General features: G+C 46.2%; 1 protein-coding gene across 3 annotated transcripts in view; it reads left to right on the forward strand.

The window, feature by feature from the left end:
- Positions 1–21,309, forward strand: part of MAP3K9 (mitogen-activated protein kinase kinase kinase 9) — an 82,100-nt gene that overhangs the window by 50,131 nt on the left and 10,660 nt on the right. For 2 of the 3 annotated variants that reach the window (XM_082451565.1, XM_082451567.1), the window contains exons 4-10: positions 7,202–7,350; positions 8,291–8,466; positions 12,462–12,702; positions 14,762–14,884; positions 16,151–16,304; positions 18,951–19,019; positions 20,460–20,572. In XM_082451565.1, coding sequence (XP_082307691.1) covers positions 7,202–7,350; positions 8,291–8,466; positions 12,462–12,702; positions 14,762–14,884; positions 16,151–16,304; positions 18,951–19,019; positions 20,460–20,572 — 1,025 coding nt within the window. The remainder of the gene's footprint in view (positions 1–7,201; positions 7,351–8,290; positions 8,467–12,461; positions 12,703–14,761; positions 14,885–16,150; positions 16,305–18,950; positions 19,020–20,459; positions 20,573–21,309) is intronic. The other variant, XM_082451566.1, reaches the window with a different exon arrangement.

Consider the following 21,309-nt stretch of genomic DNA (forward strand, 5'->3'; position numbering starts at 1 on the left):
TAAATAATATTGTCTTTCAATCCATGAACATGGGATATCTTCCTGTTTATTTAGACCTTTAATTTCTTTCAATGATGTTTTATAGCTTCTGTATTATTGAATCTTATTTCACTACACATTAATTATGGGTGAAGTACCTATTGTGAAGAAAAGAATTTTCCTTTCGTTAAAATATCTGACTAGATCTCATTAGGTTGAGCTGTATCCTGATATTCAACTGTTTTTCACCCACAAAAGCAGCAATTTCATATGCTTCAACCTACACTTTCATTGCTTGACTGTAGGCTAATGAGATTAGTTAATGTATTAATTAAGCTAAGCTGCTATTGCAAAGAGACCTACTGATGGTAGAAATGTACTTCTTTTTCAAGAGTAGTCCAGCCTGTCTAGGCTGGTGGGGCAGCTTTGCACCTTGAGATGATTCAGGAACTCAGGTCCTTTCAGTGTCCCTCGGTGTGTTATTCTTTTCTGAATGGTTACATCTGAGTGAAAGTGACTTCAGAATAATTATATCCCACAGAAAAGGGGAAAGAGAGCTTATCCATGGCAAGAAGCTTGTCTTTAATTTGGAGATGACTCCAAAAGTAGCTATTATTATTTCCATTTTACAGATGAGGTAACTAAGGCTTAGATGGTTGAAATCAGTTGCCTAGGTTCACCCAGGTGGTAGAGGTAAAGCTGTGATCTGAACTAGATATGTGTCTCTTGAAACTCTGTGCTTGTAGCCACGTCACCATCTATATACTCTTACTCCTGCGCTTTGGGCACCCTCTTCCAGGATGATTGGCCCACCGTGCCTGGGACCCAGCAGCCTGTCCCAAGAGGGCCAAAGCATGTCTAGGAACTCGGGACAAAGCTGGTTCCCAGACTGACTTGTAATGCATTTATTCCTCCAAGAAATGTTTGTTGAATACATACTTACTCTGTTATGACCAAGCAAGTGGACTTGCTTCCCGCTGTACAATGGAAAGACCAAACACCGAGGCAGCGGTCTTTTGCAGAGGGAAAAAGGATTTATTGCAAGGGGACCAAGCAAGGAGGCAGGAGGCAATGCTCAGATATGTTTCCCCAGTTGATCAGCTGTTGAGTGGGATGTTTATCATGGAAGTAGGGAATAAGAGGCGGGGTGGGGGGTGCTGGGCAATGGTCGGTGGAAAGTAATTTGTAAGTTTCTGGAGTTCTCTGCCCAGGCTCGACTGTTCTTCATGCCTCTTCATGGATTGCATGTGCAAATTCAGGGGGGTTCCCTATGTTACATGGGGTGGATTTTCAGCCTGTGACGTCTAAAGTTCACTATCAAAGTTCACTATTGGTTGTCCTAGTCCCTCAGTGTGCCTGAAGGGGCTGCCAGCATATCTGTGGTTTCCCTGGTATTCTGCAAAACAAGCTTGGTGTCTTCCATGTATCATTTTATTTCTATCCTGTTTCTACCTTATGGGCCTTGAGTGTGTAAGGTAAGGGTATGACTTCAGTGTCAGGTACTGGGCTGAGCCTGAATCCAACCCCCTTCCCTCCCACTCCCCTCCTGGAGCTCATCCGGGGCCTTGGGCCTCTGCAGTTGGTGGGTGCCCAGGGCCAGCTGAGTTTGTCTCACTGTTCTTCGAGTATAGTTCTCTAGGCCTCCTCTGTGCTGTGGTGGAGTGTAGGATGAGAATGGCCCAGACCCCCTCAAGAAGAGCAGTTCTTGCCCTTTGGTTGTGTTGTGCAGGGAGGGCAGCGGTGACAGCCAGAGGCCATTGTCCCACGGTGACTCTCTGCCTGTCATGTGTAGGATGAGGTGGAGGCATTTTGTTAATTAATCATTTTACGTTTTTTAAATTACGGAAGGAAAACATGTTCACTATAGAAAAAAATTAGAAAATATGGATAAACAAAAAAGGAAAAAGAAAAGGAAAGAAAATCACCCACAATGCACTTCTAAAGATAATCTATGTTGACATTTTGGTGTGTTTATTCCTGTTCCTGTGATCACCCACCCATCCCTTAAAATGGGATCATTCTGTTTTGTAAGCTGCTTTTTGAATGCAACAGAGCACGAGCAGCATATTGCCATGTTAATAAGTATTTATTATGTCAGTAAATATATTAACATATACATTTATAAATAAGTTAGTAAATATGTTGTCATTTTGAATGAGGGTCTGGTTAACAGCAAGAATAGTAAACTGTGTGTTACCTAACAGTTTACAAAGTACTTTCACATATGGTAGTTCAGTTGTCTTTGCCAAAGATTATTAAACAGTCAGCTTGGTTCCTGGAATGTGGGCTCACAGCTGATGACCAAGTGCAGGAGCCCATTCAAGGGACACCCTCTCCTTTTGGAGGGTGGGTCCCTGAGTTGACAGTCTTAAAGTCCATGCAGGTTAATAAGAAAAACAACCCTGGCCCAGCACGGGTACAGAATTGCTGCACCTTCGGTTGGGAAGGGTTGCTATTCGCTCTAGGGCTTTTCTTCATTTTGAAAAAAATAAAACTTCCCTCTCCCACATCGGATATTACCAAACAGTGGAAAAGATTACTGCACCTCTGGAGGTGGTTAATTATTGACACAGGGTGCATTTCTGAGGGTTTGGGTTTAGGCTCTCGCTCTTGGGAAATCACTGGCAGCACTGTGGGAGCTGGCACTTCTCTGGGGGGAAGGGGCTCCGAGGCAGAGTTCTAGCTGAGCTGGTACTTTGAGGCTGCTTGTAAACAGTCTTGAACAGACCTCTTGACCTTCTCTTAACCCAGGGAGGGCAAGAAAGGAGGCTAAACCTGAGGTAAACCATGTGGACTTCTACTGTCCTCCTCTCCCTGAGGCTCAGATCCCTCTAATGTGTGCTTCTCCGGTCCCCTTTTTGGACTCTGTTCCTGCCAAAGGAGCACCAAGCCTTCATTTACATCACCCACCTTCTGTTATAAAAATACAGAGGAACACTGGCAGAGGAACACTTTGACTGGTTTAGGCATCCCCAGAAAGCCTTCTTCCCTGAATGCGGGTACCCCTCTGCACGGCTGTCCCCAGCCACTTTCTCATTTCAGGCCTTTCCGAGAGGGAAGCACACGGTGTTTACGAGCCATAGATGGCGGTTTCAGGATGCGGGGTAGTTTTTTTTTTTTTTTAATTAATTAATTTATTTATTTATGGCTGTGTTGGGTCTTCGTTTCTGTGCGAGGGCTTTCTCTAGTTGCGGCAAGTGGGGGCCCCTCTTCATCGCGGTGCGCGGGCCTCTCACTGTCGCGGCCTCTCTTGTTGCGGAGCACAGGCTCCAGACGCGCAGGCTCAGTAGGTGTGGCTCACGGGCCCAGTTGCACCGCGGCATGTGGGATCCTCCCAGACCAGGGCTCGAACCCGTGTCCCCTGCATTGGCAGGCGGATTCTCAACCACTGCGCCACCAGGGAAGCCCCAGGGTAGTTATTGTTATTCTTTCCTTGCAGCTCTTCTATGAGGTAGGGAATTGCTGTCTCTGTTACACAGATGAGGAAACAGGTTCGGAGAGGTGAGCTCGCTTTCTCAAGGTCCCACGGCTGTAAGTGGTAAAGCAGGCATTCGACTCAAGTCTGTCTAAGTCTTTCTTGAGCAGCACTTCTCCCACTTTTCCTAGTTGTAGAGCCCTTCAAATGGAATGGAATGCCCATGAACAAAGGACCAAGCCAGGTGAGAGCAGAGCTGCCCTTGTGGAAGCTGGGAGGAGAGGGTTCCTGGCTCCTTTCCCTTCCAGGTGGCCTGAGACATCTCCACGGAGTAGAGCTCAGTGTAAACACCATCACAGAGGAAATGCCAGGACACAAACAGGACACGTGTTTGGATCTTCGAAAACACCCTGTCTTTCCAGGTCGTTAGGCTTGGGACATCGACTGTCTTTGCCTGGATGGAAGAAAGGGGTTTCGGGAACCTTGAGTTTTTGTTCCTCAGGGTGGAAGTGGGCAGTAATGCCGAGAGCAGGCAACTGAAGATGGGAGTCTCTCTAACCGGGAATCTAGTTAGCAGCGCTGAGAGCTCGTAGAGGTCACTTGGTGGTTGCTGCCCAGCATGACTGCTGTCTGGATAAGTCACATGAAAAGTTTGGCAGGAAGTGTCCTAGTGCAGTTCTTGATGATATTTGGGGCTTACTCTGGGGTACCCAGTGCAGCCTGCAGGACCATCTGACTACACACTCACTCTTACACCCACCCACCAATTCATTCATTATGTGAGGGCCTAGGCATCCCAGAGCCTGGGCAAGACCCTGAGAATGCAAAGATTAGGAACTACTGTCCCTGCCCTTTAGGAGCCCACAGGCTAGTAAACAAACAACTAGAATACCTGACAGCGCAAACAAGGGCTGAGTAACATGCTGGGGTGTCGGGAGGCTTCCTAAAGTGTCCAGTTGCTCCCATCAGCCTAGACTAAAATCCACCTTCTTGTCAGGACAAGACAAGACCTGCAACTACCAGTCTACTAGGCTCTTTTTTTTTTTCCTGTCAAAATACATAAAGAAAATGATAGTATTTGGAGGGCTTACTCGGGGAAAGCCATTGTCCAAGGACACTGGCCAGTCCACTCTGGGGATCCCTCTGTAGAGAACCCCGGGATGCCCTGGTACATTGGTGGGCATATTGCTCTCCTTTGGAGCCATGCCAGGCCATGCCACGGGATCCTTTGAGGGCAAGCCCATGCTCTTGTGCTCTCTGATCCCTGTCTCTGGAGCCCTGGCTCCTCCCTCAGTTAGCAGAGTTTCACTCAGGGTTCAGCACCTCCTGCCTCCATCCTGGTCTGGTGTAGGTGACCGTCCTTTGTGCTGTCATAGTATCTCTGTTGTGACTCCTCTTTCCATATTCTAATTGATACTTTTTCTATTCCTCTTGGTAGTCTCTTTGTGGATAAGATCTGTGTTTTTTTATCCTGTATCCCAGTTCTTGGCATTAAGTTTGATGCATAGTAAATATTTAGTAGATGTTTAAAATGAGTGAATAAATGGTGGTACATTTGAATCATATCTTGAAAGATGATTAGTAGAGTTTACCAAGCAGAGAACTGGTCGAAGGGCATTCTAGGGAGAAATAATTGAGACTTGGTCCAGGTCCACTGTGACTTACTCCACATATGCCCTTAATATATGCTGCTAACCCCATCTAAAACTTGCTTTCCTCATCTGCAAAATGATGATAATACTTATCTTGCAGGTTTGTTGTAGGGATTCAAGATCATGTTTGTAAATGTCTTAGCATGCTGCACATACAAGGTACCATGATCGAATAGTTGCTGGGTTTATTATTATTTTTTTAAAATAAATATGTCTTCTTGTTGGTTGTAAACTACTGATGAGTATTACCAAAAAATTGAGCTTTGTGTTGAAAATATAAGGAGAGGCCCTCTTCCAACTGTTCATGGCCTTATGGTTTCTGGTCCTGACTTATTCCTGGAAGGATTAAACACTACATGAGTTTGCCTGGTTCTGATTGTGAATTCATAGAATAATTATTCCGTAAGCTTTGTGCTCCCCATTCCCTAACTCACAGAACATGTGAAAAGAAATTCTTCATGTGGGCTTGAAAGGTAGGGAAAGAACTCGAAGCCCTCACAGCTGATGCGCTGCTCTGCTCTGCCGATGCAGTCCACCCTTGTGAAACTTTCCCCTTTGAATTAGACAGAGGTCACCGTTAGGGACGCAGTCACGCTGACGGGGGCAGGAATCTATTCAACCTAGTGGGCACTGAAAGAAATCTTTCACAGGAGCAAAATATGTTTGTTTCGGGTGGTCATCTCTCTGCTTTTATAAAGCTAAAAAAAAATGTATCTGTTGCTATATGATCCAGCGATCCCACTTCTGGGCATATATCCATACAAAATTATAATTCAGAAAGATACATGCACCCCTATGTTCATAGCAGCACTATTTACAATAGCCAAGACATGGAAACAACCCACATGCCCATCAACAGACGATTGGTTTAAGAAGATGTGGTATATATACACAATGGAATGTTACTCAGCCATTAAAAACAATGAAATAATGCCATTTGCAGCAACATGGATGGACCTAGAGATTGTCATACTAAGTGAAGTAAGTCAGAAAGAGAAAGACAAATACCATATGATATCACTTATATGTGGAAACTAAAATACAACACAGATGAACATATCTACGAAACAAAAACAGACTCACAGACATAGAGAACAGACTTGTGGTTGCCAAGGGGGAGGGGGGTGAGGGAGGGAAGGATTGGGAGTTTGGGATTACAATAGCAGATGCAATTGTATATCTACAATAGCAGATGCAAACTATTGTATATAGGATGGATAAACAAGGTCCTACTCTATAGCACAGGGAACTATATTCAATATCCTGTGATAAACCATAATGGAAAAGAATATGAAAAAGAATATATACATGTATAAGTGAATCATTTTGCTATACAGCAGAAATTAAACACAGCATTGTAAGTCAACTATACTTCAATAAAATTTTAAAAAATAAAAAATAATATATCTGTGACTTAAGCTGAAGTTTTCTTTTTTTTTTTTTTTTTTTTTTTTTTTAATTTTTATTTATTTATTTTTGGCTGTGTTGGGTCTTCGTTTCTGTGCGAGGGCTTTCTCTAGTTGTGGCGAGCGGGGGCCACTCTTCATTGCGGTGCGCGGACCTCTTACTATCACGGCCCCTCCCGTTGCGGAGCACATGCTCCAGACGCGCAGGCTCAGTAATTATGGCTCACGGGCCCAGTTGCTCCGCGGCATGTGGGATCTTCCCAGACCAGGGCTCGAACCCGCGTCCCCTGCATTGGCAGGCGGACTCTCAACCACTGCGCCACCAGGGAAGCCCTGAAGTTTTCTTAAAGCAGGAAAAAATGTATTCCCAGAAGGCTGCCTCTTCTCCCAGTTTATTACATTCACAATAGCAACCACAAAATAGACGTGGCCCTTGAGCACTGATTAAAACACTAGAGCAGTGCATTTCATTTCATGACAGCCTTTTCAGACTGCTTGTGTTGTTTGCACTTCACATATGAGGAATTTGAGGAACAAGACTTTGAAACCAAGTGTGCTTGACTCCAGAGTTTTCGCTTATAGCCAGTAGGCTTTATGGTCTCCCTTTTATATTATAGCAGTACTTCCATTTCGTTAGTCTCCCTACATGTCAGAGAGGATGTGGGATGCTCGTCAAAGCTTCGCGAGATATTTGTGTGAAGTTGCACCTATGGTTCATGGTGCGGCTTCTGTCTTCTTCCTCTCCTTAGCTATGGGGTGCTGCTTTGGGAGCTCCTGACCGGTGAGGTGCCCTTCCGAGGAATCGATGGCTTAGCTGTCGCTTATGGAGTGGCCATGAACAAGCTTGCCCTTCCCATTCCTTCTACATGCCCGGAACCTTTTGCCAAACTCATGGAAGGTGAGTGACCCCTGGCTGGAACAAAACTGGAGACCGTTTATTTTTCTATCGGCACTCGATAGATTGTGGCCAGTTCTGCAGGATCAGTAACTGAAAGAGGAGGTGAAGTATGAGTCAGTCAAGGAGGAATCCTAAGGATGGTTGGAAGAGCTACTTCAAGATGATGTCAGCACCCTGCTACACTGGTGTCACCGATGTCCCTTCTGTCCATCTAGTGACTGTAGAACGTGGCTTAGAAACTGAAGGCTGCTATCCAGTGCCTCAGAATATTATTATTTAATCCAAAGTAAGAAGGTATAGCAGCTTTTATCTCAAGACCTCTGAGTGTCTTACATGTAGAAATGAAGGTCTAAGAAGAAAGGAATTCTAAAATTCATCTAGGCAAGCCCTGTGATTTTGTCAGTGAGAAATCCTAAGCTGAGAGAGGTTAAATGGATAGGTTTACTCCATTGGTTAGTGGCTCAGCTGAGAGTAGATAGAATTCACTTTTCCTGACTCCCATGCCAGTGCTTTTCGTCCTTGCCTTCTCATCAGCACGTTGAGTTGGGGAAGGGTAGCTCATTTATTTATGGGAAATTGGGGCCCAAGGTGTAGTTACCCATGTCAGGACTGGAATCGTGTAGTAACTTGATAAACTGTGGTAGCTGTAGTTCATGCAAGAAAACGCTTTGGACTTGCCTTACTTATGTGAAATCAGTAGTCAGAATGGAATGGGTGCAGAGCTGCTGCATTGTGTTTCCAGCTTCACTCTTGATGATTGTGATGTTGGGCAGATTGCTTTACTTCCTGAGCCCTGTTTGGGGTTCCCTAAGTCCCAGTCTCTATTTCTGGAAGGAGAAATGAGAGGTGGTTTTCTGTCAAATGAGGTCACGTAATATCCTAAGTCTTACATTTGCCTCTGTCCGCTAATGCTTCCTGCTGACTCATGTGCCCCATGCAGATTGCTGGAATCCTGACCCCCATTCACGACCATCTTTCACGAATATCCTGGACCAGCTAACTACCATAGAGGAGTCTGGTTTCTTTGAAATGCCCAAGGACTCCTTCCACTGCCTGCAGGATGACTGGAAACATGAGATTCAGGAGATGTTTGACCAACTCAGGGCCAAAGAAAAGGTAAGAAAGAGAAGCAAAAGGCATGCATTGAATGAGTGGATCTTCTCCACTGGGGCCTCTGGACCGATTCTGACATGACCACGTTCCTGCTTGGTTTGTGGCAACAGAGCAGCTTTTTCCTTCCTGGCTTTACATGGAGACTTCTCCAGGCCTCAGGTGTCACCTGAAACGATCGAGAATTTTTCTTTCTTTTTGGGATGTGGCAGAAATAAGTGAGGGGGGGCGGTCATGAATCCAAAGCTCTCCTTGCAGAGTATCTACTTCATTGTCCAAACTGGAGGAGGAGCACCGCTGGGCAAGTACCAGCAGGGTGTCCCACCCCAGCCCCCGCCGGCTGGAAATCCGAGAGCGCTCTAGAAAGCTTTCTTTGTTCTGCAGTGGGCTTGTGGAAGGGGTTTAACTGGATATAGGGGTACTTCAACACTGAGAGCAATTATCAGAACATGCTGCCAGTGTCTTTGGGGATCAGAAACAGCATATGGGCTAAAAATACCATGAGTCTGACATTGTTTGGCATTTTTCATGTTTTTATGAAAAGGGCTCAACGGCTGAACCAACTGAGGAGTTCAGAGACTCATAGCCCATTAGAGATCTGCCTTTTTGTTTTGGAGACCATTCCTTAAATGGCCCCTCTCTCTGCCCATAGTGTCTGGCCAGCAGTCAGCGCCCACACGGAGGAAGCCAATCAAAGCGGTTATGTTGTTTATCCTGCGGGGCCAGTGGCTAGGGGCACGAGGGATGTCCATGGATAGACGAGGTTAATTTCTTCTTTCCCTTCTCACTCCCCTCTGTGGAAATTTGGGAAGCAGTATAATAATAGTAGAATCTAAAATTATCTTTATGGCTTCCCAGTTCTTTCACTTGAACGGTCTGATGAGACCTTTTCACCCATTTTATCCAGGAGTCTTATGGCCCCTGCTGCCAGCATGTAGGGCAGGTGTTATTAACTTTTTCATCTCAGAGCTGAGGGTCAGTGTCTGTCTAAAGTCACACAACTAGTAAGTGAGGAGGCAGAATCTTGAACTGGGGTCTTCTGATTCCAAAACCATTTTCTTTCCAATATCATCGTTTCCCTTATCAAAGGACTTAAAAATCATTTCTGGAGCTGATTTGAAGATATAACTCTTTTGATGCAACATAGCAATCCTTGTACTGTTTGGCAAGTCAAGGAGCATGCTGCAGGGGGATGCAGTGAGCTTATGATATTCTTTAGGGACCCAGGGGGAGAGACGGGTGGATCTGCACTGACCATTGAGCAGAATGATTAAAAGAGGCTGTTCCAATTACTAGTTCTATTCCAACTAGAAGAACACCAGAGTTCCTGGCCTTTTTTGAGATTGCTGAATCACTGACTCCTGGTTATTTCTTTTTCTTTTTTTTTAATTTATTTTTTATTGAAGTATAGTTGAATTACAATGTTGTGTTAATTACTCCTATACAGCAAAATGACTCAGTTATATTTTATATATATATATATATATATATATATATATATATATATATATATACATTCTTTTTCATATTCTTTTCCAGTATGGTTTATCACAGGATATTGAATATAGTTCCGTGGTTATTTCTTTTGATTGATGAAATTATAAGGGTACCAGAGAATAAGAAAAATGAAAGTTGGATTTTGTCAGGAAGTAGTTACTAGAAAAAGTCAAACCAATTCTCATAATAGCTAACATTTGTAGAGCATGTGCTATTTGCTATGCTCTGTTATGAGTAATTTATATGAATTCTTACATAATCTTGCATAATAAGGTAATAATTGCCTTATGTAATACAGTCCTGTGATATTGGTGCTAGTAACTCCATATAACATGTGATGCCCATTTTAACTTGCTCAAGGCCACAAATCAGCCACTTTGTTCCAGAGTCCTTGCTTTTAACACCAATGCTGTGATACCTCTCCATTATAAGGCTTGGAGTTGGGCAAGTGAGGGTGAAATGGGTAATGAGCTTTCTCTCTGGAGAGATTCCTCTTAAATCATTTTATGTGGAAGATGTGATTTGCATACTATGGAGTTGATACCCAAATAGGTGTTTCGCAAGAAGGGGATTTACCATGCTGGAGGGTTTCCAGGTATATGGTGCCATAGTTGAGTACTCCATAAATGTCCTGTTTTCCCATGTGATTCACTCTTCAGGTTGGCTCAACCTACTACTGCTTCTGTGTATGTGAGGATGGATTGGTCTCTGGGCTGGGGTTCAAGTTCCCTTAAAGGAAGGAGCTTAAACCCAAGCCATCCCTTAGGCAAGAGCATGCAGGAGAGAGGACTTAGGAAGGCTGAGATTAGCTCGAACTAATTTTCAGCTTTCCCATTTAGCAGCAAAATAACCAACCAGGAATAATTTTTCTGAATCTTCTATGTGTTTTTGTTCTGATGGTGAAAACAAAGCAGTGGGACCGGGAAGCCAAGGATGTGGAGGGCGCACAACAATTAATCTGTTTGGGGCTTATTTCATCAAAGAAGGAGAAGTTCAAAAGTTCAAGCTCATTTCTCAGGCACTGTGATGAATCCATGTTCCCATAAAGAAGGACTGCATTTATAAAATTGTCTTCTCTCTCCTCCTCCTTCTTTCTCTCATTCATTCATCGACTCAACAGTTAATCAGCAACTACTGAGGACCTACCACGTACCAGACAACTTTCAAGGTGCTCATCCTCTTCTCATTTTTCTCCTTTCTATCATTTTTATGGTCATTTTCATATACTCTTGAGAATAGAAGGCAAGTTGAATGGAAAACTCCTTTCATCAGAATATTTTATTCCCATTTTGTTTCTGTTTTCTCTTCTGCTCTCTGCCTGCCGCTCTGCTTCCCCGATATGTGTTCACATACTTTTTTCTAGCCCTGGGTTCCATTTCTATATTTTGTTCTAGTCCAGAATGACTTCTTATAAGGGAGCATTTCATTGAGAATTTTGAATTTCATCCACAGAAGTGTTGCTCTGGCTGCTTTATTGAAAAAAACTTCTCCCTTTTTAGACATGGTTCTCTCAGGTTGTTGACAAGAAAGCTTCCTAAGTTTTAGTCCTCCGCCTCCACCCCACTTCAATCCTAGGCCTGTGGTAACCAGTGTTAAGTTTAGAGTCCACATGTTTAAATTGTATACGCATGCTTTGTTCTCTTTCCTGGGCTCTCTCCTATTTCCTGATGCCGTAAGCCCTCACCTCTTTCTAGGAATTCCATGGTGAGTTCATCTGTAAATTCATGCAGGAGGAAAAAGGGGAGGGAGGGAAGAGGTTCTGCCCACCTTCTAGAGAAAGTGCCTGGCAAAGACTTCAGGAAATGTTCTCTCTTCTCTTTGCTGTGCTGTCCCCATCCTTCCAGAGCAAATGGTTGTCCTTTAAGATAAGATGCAAGTTTAAACCACACGCTCAGTGGATTCACTCACCAAGTGAACAAAGATTTAGATGACGCGCGTCACGAACCTTTTGAACAGCCACCCTGGAAATATATTTATTTTCATTTGAATGTTAGGCGATGCCTGGAGGGTGATTCATTTACAGCACACACATTTTAAGCTAGATCACATTAAGCTGGCTCTGGTTTTAAGAAACTTTCCTTTATGTAACAGAAAAAAAAAATCAAAATAGAACCAGATCTGTAAAATTTGAGAATATGATTATATTTTCTACCCAAACGCCATCGTTTTTCCTGGTCACAGGTAATTTTGATCAGTCAGTCAAGGGGCACAGGGAACCATCAGCCCCCGTCTCCAGGGCTTGGCCTGTGGCTACTCTAGCTGTATCCTCAGGATGGCTCCTCTGACCCTGCCTTTCCTCCATTTGCGGTGGTCGGGTGTTCATTTTCCAGCCAGCTCTTGAGCCCCCATCTCCGCCGGGGACTGAAGCGTGGGGCGTTGGAGGACAGCTGTCCAGGTTGCCGTGAGCACTGGCCCCCCAGGGGCGAGCGCCCTCTGCATGGACCACCTGCCCCCCACACCGCCCCCTCCCCCCCTCCCGCCCCATGGTTCTACCTGCCTGGCAGGAGCTGCACACCTGGGAGGAGGAGCTGACGCGGGCCGCACTCCAGCAGAAGAACCAGGAGGAGCTCCTGCGGCGCCGGGAGCAGGAGCTGGCCGAGCGGGAGATCGACATCCTGGAGCGGGAGCTCAACGTCATCATACACCAGCTGTGCCAGGAGAAGCCGCGGGTCAAGAAACGCAAGGGCAAGTTCAGGAAGAACCGACTGAAGCTCAAGGACGGAAACCGCATCAGCCTCCCTTCCGGTCGGTGGCCGGGGACCTGGGGGAAGTGGGAGTGGACCGAGAGGCTGGTGTGGCAGGGGGTCTGTGGGAACCGGGGACTGAGCTCAGAAACGTGAGACCCCCAGGGCTCATCACGGAGCTGGTTTAAGAAGGTCCGTTCTATTCCGTGGAAAGCCTGGCCTGCTGGACAGCTTCCGCCTTCCAGGGGGATTTTGTGGTGTGACTACACTCAGAATATGAGGGGAAGGCCATGAATGTGACAGGCCTGACAGGTGGGCTCAGTCCGGGCTGCTGGAAGCACGCCCTGCACACAGGCACATCTCACTTTAGTCAACCCTGGAGAAGGAATGTGTCCCTGGGGGAGAAAAATCCCAGGGTACGTGTGTATGTGCGTGTGAGTCTGCAAAATAACTCATCTCAGGGTTTCTGTAAATAATTAGCTCTCTCTGTGCAGTTGAGATTAGGATGAACGTTTAAGAATTTGATTTACACATAACCTTTCAGAAACACATTAGCTGAACAAAGGTACATTTGCAGTAGGTACAGCCTTGGGAAAATGCAAAGAAATATGAAACTATGAATTAGAATCTCTGCGGGGCGTAACGTACCCACGGAGGGAGGTGAGTACTCAAGTGTGTGTTATGTAAATTAAAAAGTTCATTGTATTCTGAGTCTGTAAGGCCCCAGGAAGCAAGCTTATTAGAAGTATAAGGAACCAAGGGAAAATGGCATAATAGGAGTAGTAGTGGATGATTTTAAGCACTGGGAAGGTGGCTTAGGTACAGACAAGAGAATCCATCTAGTGAAATTCAGTGAATGTGTCGTTGCACATTTTTTTCCTTTCAGGCAACACAGAGTCTTTAAGCACCTCTGGAGCATCTGGCACGTGCCAGCATCTTGCTGGGTGCTAAGGAAGCAGATAGAAAAGCCATGGAGCTCACCTACAGGGAGATCACAGTCTAGAGGGGAGACCTAGGTGCAAACATGCAGATCTTTTTTATAGCCTTTTGATAGATGGGGAGAATGAAGCTCAGAAACTCAGAGAATGTGCATTTTACATTCCTCATGTGTGCTGTAAATGCCTTTGGAATACATCAGAATTTGGACCATTAACCGCACCTCCCTCACTTCCCCAGGTTCTGTGGGTTAGTCCTGTTACCCCGCACTTAGCGAGAGCATCAGTCTCCCTGCTTTGGTCCCTGAGAAAAGGAGGCGTGTACGGATAGACTATATGAGATGGAGAATTTTAAGTTAGATTTCCTAGAATAATCGACAGGGTCTCATGATATTTTTTTTTTAATTAATTAATTTATTTTATTTTTGGCTGTGTTGGGTCTTCGTTTCTGTGCGAAGGCTTTCTCTAGTTGCGGCAAGTGGGGGCCACTCTTCATCGTGGTGCGCGGGCCTCTCACTATCGTGGCCTCTCTTGTTGCGGAGCACAGGCTCCAGACGCGCAGGCTCAGTAGTTGTGGCTCACGGGCCTAGTTGCTCCGCGGCATGTGGGATCTTCCCAGACCAGGGCTCGAACCCGTGTCCCCTGCATTGGCAGGCAGATTCTCAACCACTGCACCACCAGGGAAGCCCTCTCATGATGTTTTTAAAAACTATTCTAAGCATGTACTTGCTACACCTATATACATTATATAGACATATGTACATTATATAGACGGCTTTATGAAAACCATATAATGAAGTTCACTTGGGTAATGAAGTTTCCTTCTCTTCATACGTCCATCTTGCCACATCCCTATGGGAAAAAGAAATGATTGTGAAAGAGAACATTTCCCAGGTGAAAAGGAGCTTCTCAGGAAATAGGGCCTGTCCCTCAAGCCTGCCAGGAAGTGTCAGTTCTCTCATAGGAATTTTTTTTTTAACTGAGGTATAGTTGATGTACAATATTACACAAGTTTCAGGTGTACAACATAGTGACTCACAGTTTTTAAAGGTTATACTCCATTTATAGTTATTATAAAATATTGGCTGTATTCCCTGTGTTACAGTATATATCCTTGTAGCTCATAGGAATTTGATAATGGGAAAATTCTAATGCACACGCATCTGTTTGTCTTTCCCCAAGCAGATTTCCAGCACAAGTTCACGGTACAGGCCTCACCCACCATGGATAAAAGGAAGAGTCTCATCAACAGCCGCTCTAGTCCTCCTGCAAGCCCCACCATCATTCCTCGCCTGCGAGCCATCCAGTGTGAGGCTGTTTCCCAAATTAGCTGGGGCCAGAACACACCAGGGGCACCTGTCCCCTGCTCTGTCCAGCCACCGACTGGTCCAGGCTGGCTCCGTCCATAACTCTGCCACTTCTCCTCCACAATATGTATATACATGCACATGTGTACGCAGACCCTTACCCCCCACCTCCTCTCTCCATGACCTTGACCCTTTCACTCTTAGTCAGATACCAGCAAAGGGGCTTGTGGGTATCAGCGGGCTCTTTAGTGAATTACAAAGCAATTTGGGATGCAATGAAGGTACCCTGGCCTGGGGACCTTGTGCACTTGCTGCCATATTTGGGGCATCGTGGTTTTTCTTTTCCAGGCTTCCCAGGAAAGGGCTTTGTCAAAGTGTAGGTTCCAAGGTAAACTTCCCAGCTACTTTATGATAGGCCAAATCTGAACCAATTTTATTTTATGACAGTGTTTATTAAAAAGAACTTATACAAACACACATATATGCATATATGTAAAGTGTGTGTATGCCCTAATTTAAAGATAGAGAGATTTCGTCAAAAAACCCCCCAAGACCTGGATTTCTGGCTTTCCTTGAAAAATCAAATCAAATCAGTGGATTCTTTTTTTCGTATGCTCTGTATTTTGCCTCAGTCCCCTCAACTCCCTGTTTTCTGGTAATTGGATCACTCCATTCATTTATGATGTAAGGCCAGTCTCTGAAGCATTTGGCTTTCAACCCTTGCTCTAAGGTATCAGGGTCAGAAGAAGGCACCTCCTCTCCTATCTGTTATATTTCTCCAGGCCCGTTCCTTCCCCCTCTCCTACCCCTGACTTCCTTCTCCACAGTGTTGAATTCCTCACTTTCTTCCTTTCCAGCACTTTCTTACCAAAATGTCTTCACTTCTACATCTTCCTTACCCCTTATCTCTCACCTACTTCCTCACCGCCCCCCTCGCCCCCCAAGCCAGTCCCCGGCAACAAAACATGTTCCTAAGTCAGGTCTGCTTGGAGCTCTGGTGACTGGCCGACCTGAGTGCCCACTTTATGCTGGACTCGGGAGAATCTAGGAGGTTTTCTCACGTTTGGTGCTTTGAAAGCACTGAGTGAGTGGTGGCTGGGAACTCCTTTACTTGCCTGGCAGGCTCCACTCGGGCACAGAGTTTTTGACAAGGTCTGACTATCCCCCGCAGCTCCCATTATGTGAGTGTGTGTGTCCGGTCGGGGAGAGGCTGGTTTGGGGGAACCTCTCTGTTTTCCAGCTCCCATTCGACCTTTGTTATCCACAGTGACACCAGGCGAAAGCAGCAAAACCTGGGGCCGGAGCTGTGTCGTCCCCAAGGAGGAGGGGGAAGAGGAGGAGAAGAGGGCCCCCAAGAAGAAGGGACGGACGTGGGGGCCAGGTACACTTGGTCAGAGGGAGTTTGCCTCAGGAGACGAAGGGTAAGAGCCAGATGATGGGAAATCCTTTAAAAATACGATGTGGAGTACCTTTTTCTCTGTTGCGTGTTTCGCTGCGTTCAGAGAAATGACAAGCTTCTTGATCTTTACAATAAGGTTTTCCAATCTCCTTGTTCCCTGGAACCTCCTAGGACAGGAGTTGGCATACTTTTTCCATAAAGGGCCGGATAGTAAGTATTTTAGGCTTTGTGGGCCACGTGGTCTCTGTAGTAACTACTCAGCCCCACTGGGGTAGTACAGAAGCAGCCACAGACCATGGACAATATGTAAATGAACGAGCACGGCTGTGTTCCAGTAAAACTGTACAAAAACAAGTGAAGGGCAGGATTTAGCCCATGAGTTACAGTTTGCCCAGCCCCGGAGGCCTCCTGTTCAGAGTAGCAAGTAGTCCAAGCGTTCACTACGTGTGAGGAGTGCAGCCTGAGTGTTCTGTTTACACCTGGCTCTTCCCCTTAAAACGTCTGCCCAGGAGAAAGAGAAGGAAGGACAGAGGTGACACGCCTCTTGAATGGAGGCTCATCCTGAAGCAGGGGCAGGCAGAATAACCCAGCCCTGCAGGTGCAGTTGGAGGTGACTCCAGGGCCACTAGCACTTCCTGATGACCCCACCCCCTAGCCACGCCGACGTGTATGAGTGCCCCCTCTAGGCAAAGCACATGGCACGCCCTGGTGCCTTGGATGTGCTTGTGTTCTCACTGTGGGCTTGTGACCCAGGGGTCCTAGTCCTTCACAGACCAGTTGCTTGTAGTGTAGTAGTGAAGACCATGGATGCTGAACCCAGGCTGCCGGGGTGTGAATCCCGGCTCCTCCATGCCCAGCTGTGGGACCTTATGTTTTCTCATCTATCAAATGGGGATTCTCTCCACACCCGTCTCATGGAGGTGATCATGAATAAGCTCATATTTGGGAAGTCCCTAGAAGATGGGCTGGCTCGTAGGAAGCATATGTAAATACTTGCTCTCATGATTCGTCCGCGCTTCTCATGCAATTCTCCTTCATACTCGAAGAATGCATGTCATGGGATATACTTCTTATTCTTGTGTTAGAATCGAGAACCATATTTCTTGACTTTTCCAAGTGGGAGGATTAGCAGTAGCCCCCTTCATCCTTTGTAGTGGCTTTTCAAAGAGCTTCTAAGGTTGACTGTTTGACTTAGAGGTGCCCTGAACCTGTAACTAGCCTTGGTATTTCTCTGAATACTAAGATTTCATGTCCAAAATCTACTTCCCCATGTCAGATCTGTGCTGAAGGTGAAAATAACAGGTTGGTTCATGAAGGATGGACTCTTTGAAGCCAGGCTTTGGAAATCACTAGCTACCTTGGAACAGAGTGTTTAGAGATGTAGGGCAGACTGCCTAAGCTGTATAAGAATTCAGTGAAAAAAAAAAAAAAAAAATTCAGTGATTGAGTCCTCTGGGGATTGCAGGTTGCTCTGCTATACTAAGTTCTGTAGGTAGAAGCACTCCTCAGTTTGTCCTTTGAGCCTTGGCTAGAAGTAGGGTTGAGCTGGGCCTGAGGAGCTCCGTCACCCTGAGTCCCTTGGCATTTCTGACATTAGTGTGTTTCCAGATAGGCTTTACCAGGTTGGCTCTGGATCCCAATAGTTTCTCTGGTTCTGCTTCATTTAAAGGTATTTTTTGTCTTGCTAGTAAATTAACTGCATTTCACATTACACAAAACATTAACTTTGGAATTTTCTTACATTACATTAACTTACATAGATTTGCCCTCAAAACTTTTGAAGCAGTTCAAAATATGTGACTTCATTTTTCATGATTCTCAGTTCCTATTGATGAAATAAGGAAAATCCATCCAGTCTCAAGAAAAGACCTCTTCCATGTGAGAAAATTTTGAGAGCCTCTATATGATACTATTTCTAATGTTAGTCCCTGTTGATTGAAGAAAATATGTAATGATAAAAAGCTGTATTGAATTCAGTAATGTTAAGTGAATTTGCATCTCCATCCTTTAAAAAAATAGTACATATCTGTAGGAAACATATGCGCTGTCTGTAGACAGCGGAGATGTATGGATTCACAAGCCCCCCATAATTAAGCTGTGGCTGCTCAGCGATGTTTGTCCCACAGATTGGGAGGTCCTGGGCCTGTGGTAGTTCCGGCATGGTCATCTTGTTAAGATTCCTTCATGGGCTTCCCTGGTGGCGCAGTGGTTGAGAATCTGCCTGCCAATGCAGGGGACACGGGTTCGAGCCCTGGTCTGGGAGGATCCCACATGCCGTGGAGCAACTGGGCCCGTGAGCCACAACTACTGAGCCTGCGCGTCTGGAGCCTGTGCTCTGCAACAAGAGAGGCCGCGATAGTGAGAGGCCCGCGCACCGCAATGAAGAGTGGCCCCCACTTGCCGCCGCAACTAGAGAAAGCCCTCGCACAGAAACGAAGACCCAACACAGCCATAAATAAATAAATAAATAAATAAAAATAAACAAACAAACAAACCCAAAGTTTAAAAAAAAAAAAAGATTCCTTCATGGTGTGGGGCTTTGCTGACCGGACAAGGGGAGGGCAGCTGGCGACGTGGCTGGAGCCCAGCCTTGAGGGTTCTCATGTGGGAGAGGCTGAGCTGCATGTACCCACTGTTGCCTGCTACTGATTGTCTTTATTCATTGAAGATCCCCTCAGAGACGTGAGAAAGCTAATGGTTTAAGTACCCCATCAGAATCTCCACATTTCCACTTGGGGTGAGTCTAATCTTCACCCTGTCATCACATGTACTGGTAATAACCCTCCCTCTGTTTCCTTGTCCTCACAGCGCACCCCGCAGAATCAAGCCTCATTATTGCCAGGGCCATGCTGACTTTTTTTTTTTTTTTTGGAAGCGGTACCATCGTGCACCTTGGGAAAATTCCTGTGTTGGTCTGACTTGACGTTTCCTTGCTCCCCTGACCACTCCTGTTGTTGGGATTCTCCCAACATCCTTAGTTTTAGGGAGACAGTCCATGGCTGTTTATCCTTTGGTCGTCAGCACTGGCTTTGACTCTGCTGATCTGGATTCCTTGGACCCAGAGCTGGAGGTGATGTTATGAGGCTTCCAGTGAGAAGTCTCAGGCTGTGGGTTGGGCAGTACGCTTCTCTCTGGCTGTGTATTTTGGTTGAAACCACTGGTCGCTGGGAGGTACTTTAATTCAGTGGTATTTCTGATTGCACTTGAAACAGAGGTCTGCAGTCAGGGAAGAAGTTGGTCCTTCTCCCTCCCTCAAGATGGGCTGGGAAGAGTGGGCTTTAGTTGAATGGCTCTCTCTAGCCCTAAAAGGAGAGCCACCCCTGGTTATATACTGGTATCTCCAGGGCAGTCATAGCCCACAGACTCCTCAGTCCTCCTTCTTTACTGTCCTTTAGGGGAAAGACCAGTGCTTCTGGGCCTCTGATGCCCCTGTCCTGTAAGAGAGTTGGCGGGGTACCCAGTCAGTGACCTTGGAGTTACTGGCTTGCCACTGTGAGCTGATTACAGGGTTTTGAAAGCAAGCTCCCGTCATTTTCCTCTCCGTTCCCAGACAAACCGAGGGTTCGAGTCCAGCATTATGTACTGCCCACATAGGTCTGTCCCAAAGTGCACTGGGTTGGTGCAGCTTTGTTGGTTGATTTTTGTTTTTGAAACATGGATGGCTTTGAAAGTTGCCTAAGCATGCCGTAAGCTTGGAAGGAGAAATCGAGAAAGGGTGTGAGTGGAGTGGCCTGGCCTGGCCCATCTCTGCTAGCTCATTGCCCGGTGCTTGCCTTGCGTTGCAAATCTCAGCACTGCAGTTTTTCTAACGTCACCAGTGTGTTGTAGTCAGCGCCTGCGGAGTGACTGCCTCTCCCTTAAGTTGGGCTTCGGCAAGACCCTGGCCAGCGCCGGGCGGTCCTTGTTCTTGCTGTCCTCTTGCCAGCCTGCCCAGCAGGTCTTCCCACAGCTCCGTAGCAGCATGTGAGGGGTGGGTTATGTCTGCTTTTCATTCCCTAGAGCATGTGCACTTTTGCTAATGAAGCGGGTGGGCTCAATAAGGCTTGTTGCCTATACCCCGAGGCTCTTGGGCTTTGCTGTAATCAAGCAGACCGGGAGAGGCATTTCCATAGGCCCAGGGAGCTGAGGGTAAAGGAAGTAACCAGTTCTCACAGTTTCCTCACTTCCTCTCATTCAGCCTCAAGTCCCTGGTAGATGGATACAAACAGTGGTCGTCCAGTGCCCCCAACCTGGGGAAGGGGCCGAGGAATAGTCCAGCCCTGCCAGGGTTCACCAGCCTTATGGAGATGGGTAAGTACTGCCTTTGTCTTGACTCTCCCCCTTTTCCCTCAGGGAATTCTTGGCCAAGCTTCTCGGACTCTGTAAGGACCCCTAGTACTGCTTCATGGGGGTGTTTCCTCTTTTCCTCAACTCCTGGTCCCCCCACCCCCCGCCCCCCGCTTGTTCCTTCTCAGTTTGCTCTACTCCCATTCCATCGAGTCTTCTCAAATCACTACTGCTGCCATGGAACCTGCCTTTGGCCTCCTATCCCAAGGGGCCAGTTATAGCCTCCTTAGGGCAGTGAAGAAGGAGAAGGCCTGGAATCAGGCAGTTTCCTCTCCTGGGTCTATTTCTGGGTATTTTAATGTGGGGAGTCCACAGAATGGGAGATGGTGATAGAAGACACCACAGTGTTCCTCCAAGGAAGCTTTTCCAGTGTTGCCCTGTGATTACTGAATGGGTAAGGCCTTCTCCAGGCTCTCTCAGAAAGTACTCTTCTCTCTAGAATTCCAAGATCATAATAAGTCAGTCCATAGAGTAGATGGGCCTTCACCCATACAGGGGGTTCTAATCCTTTGCAGGAGACTAGTCTTTTTTTTTTTTTTTTTTTAATTTTGGTTGCACCAGCTCTTAGTTGCGGCAGGTGTGCTCCTTAGTTGTGGCTTGCCGGCTCCTTAGTTGTGGCCGGTGGGCTCCTTAGTTGTGGCTCGTGGGCTCCTTAGTTGGGGCATGCAAACTCTTAGTTGCAGCATGTATGTGGGATCTAG

This window comes from Balaenoptera physalus (assembly GCF_965194825.1).
Source record: "Balaenoptera physalus genome assembly, chromosome: 2".
Taxonomy (NCBI): Eukaryota; Metazoa; Chordata; class Mammalia; order Artiodactyla; family Balaenopteridae; genus Balaenoptera; species Balaenoptera physalus.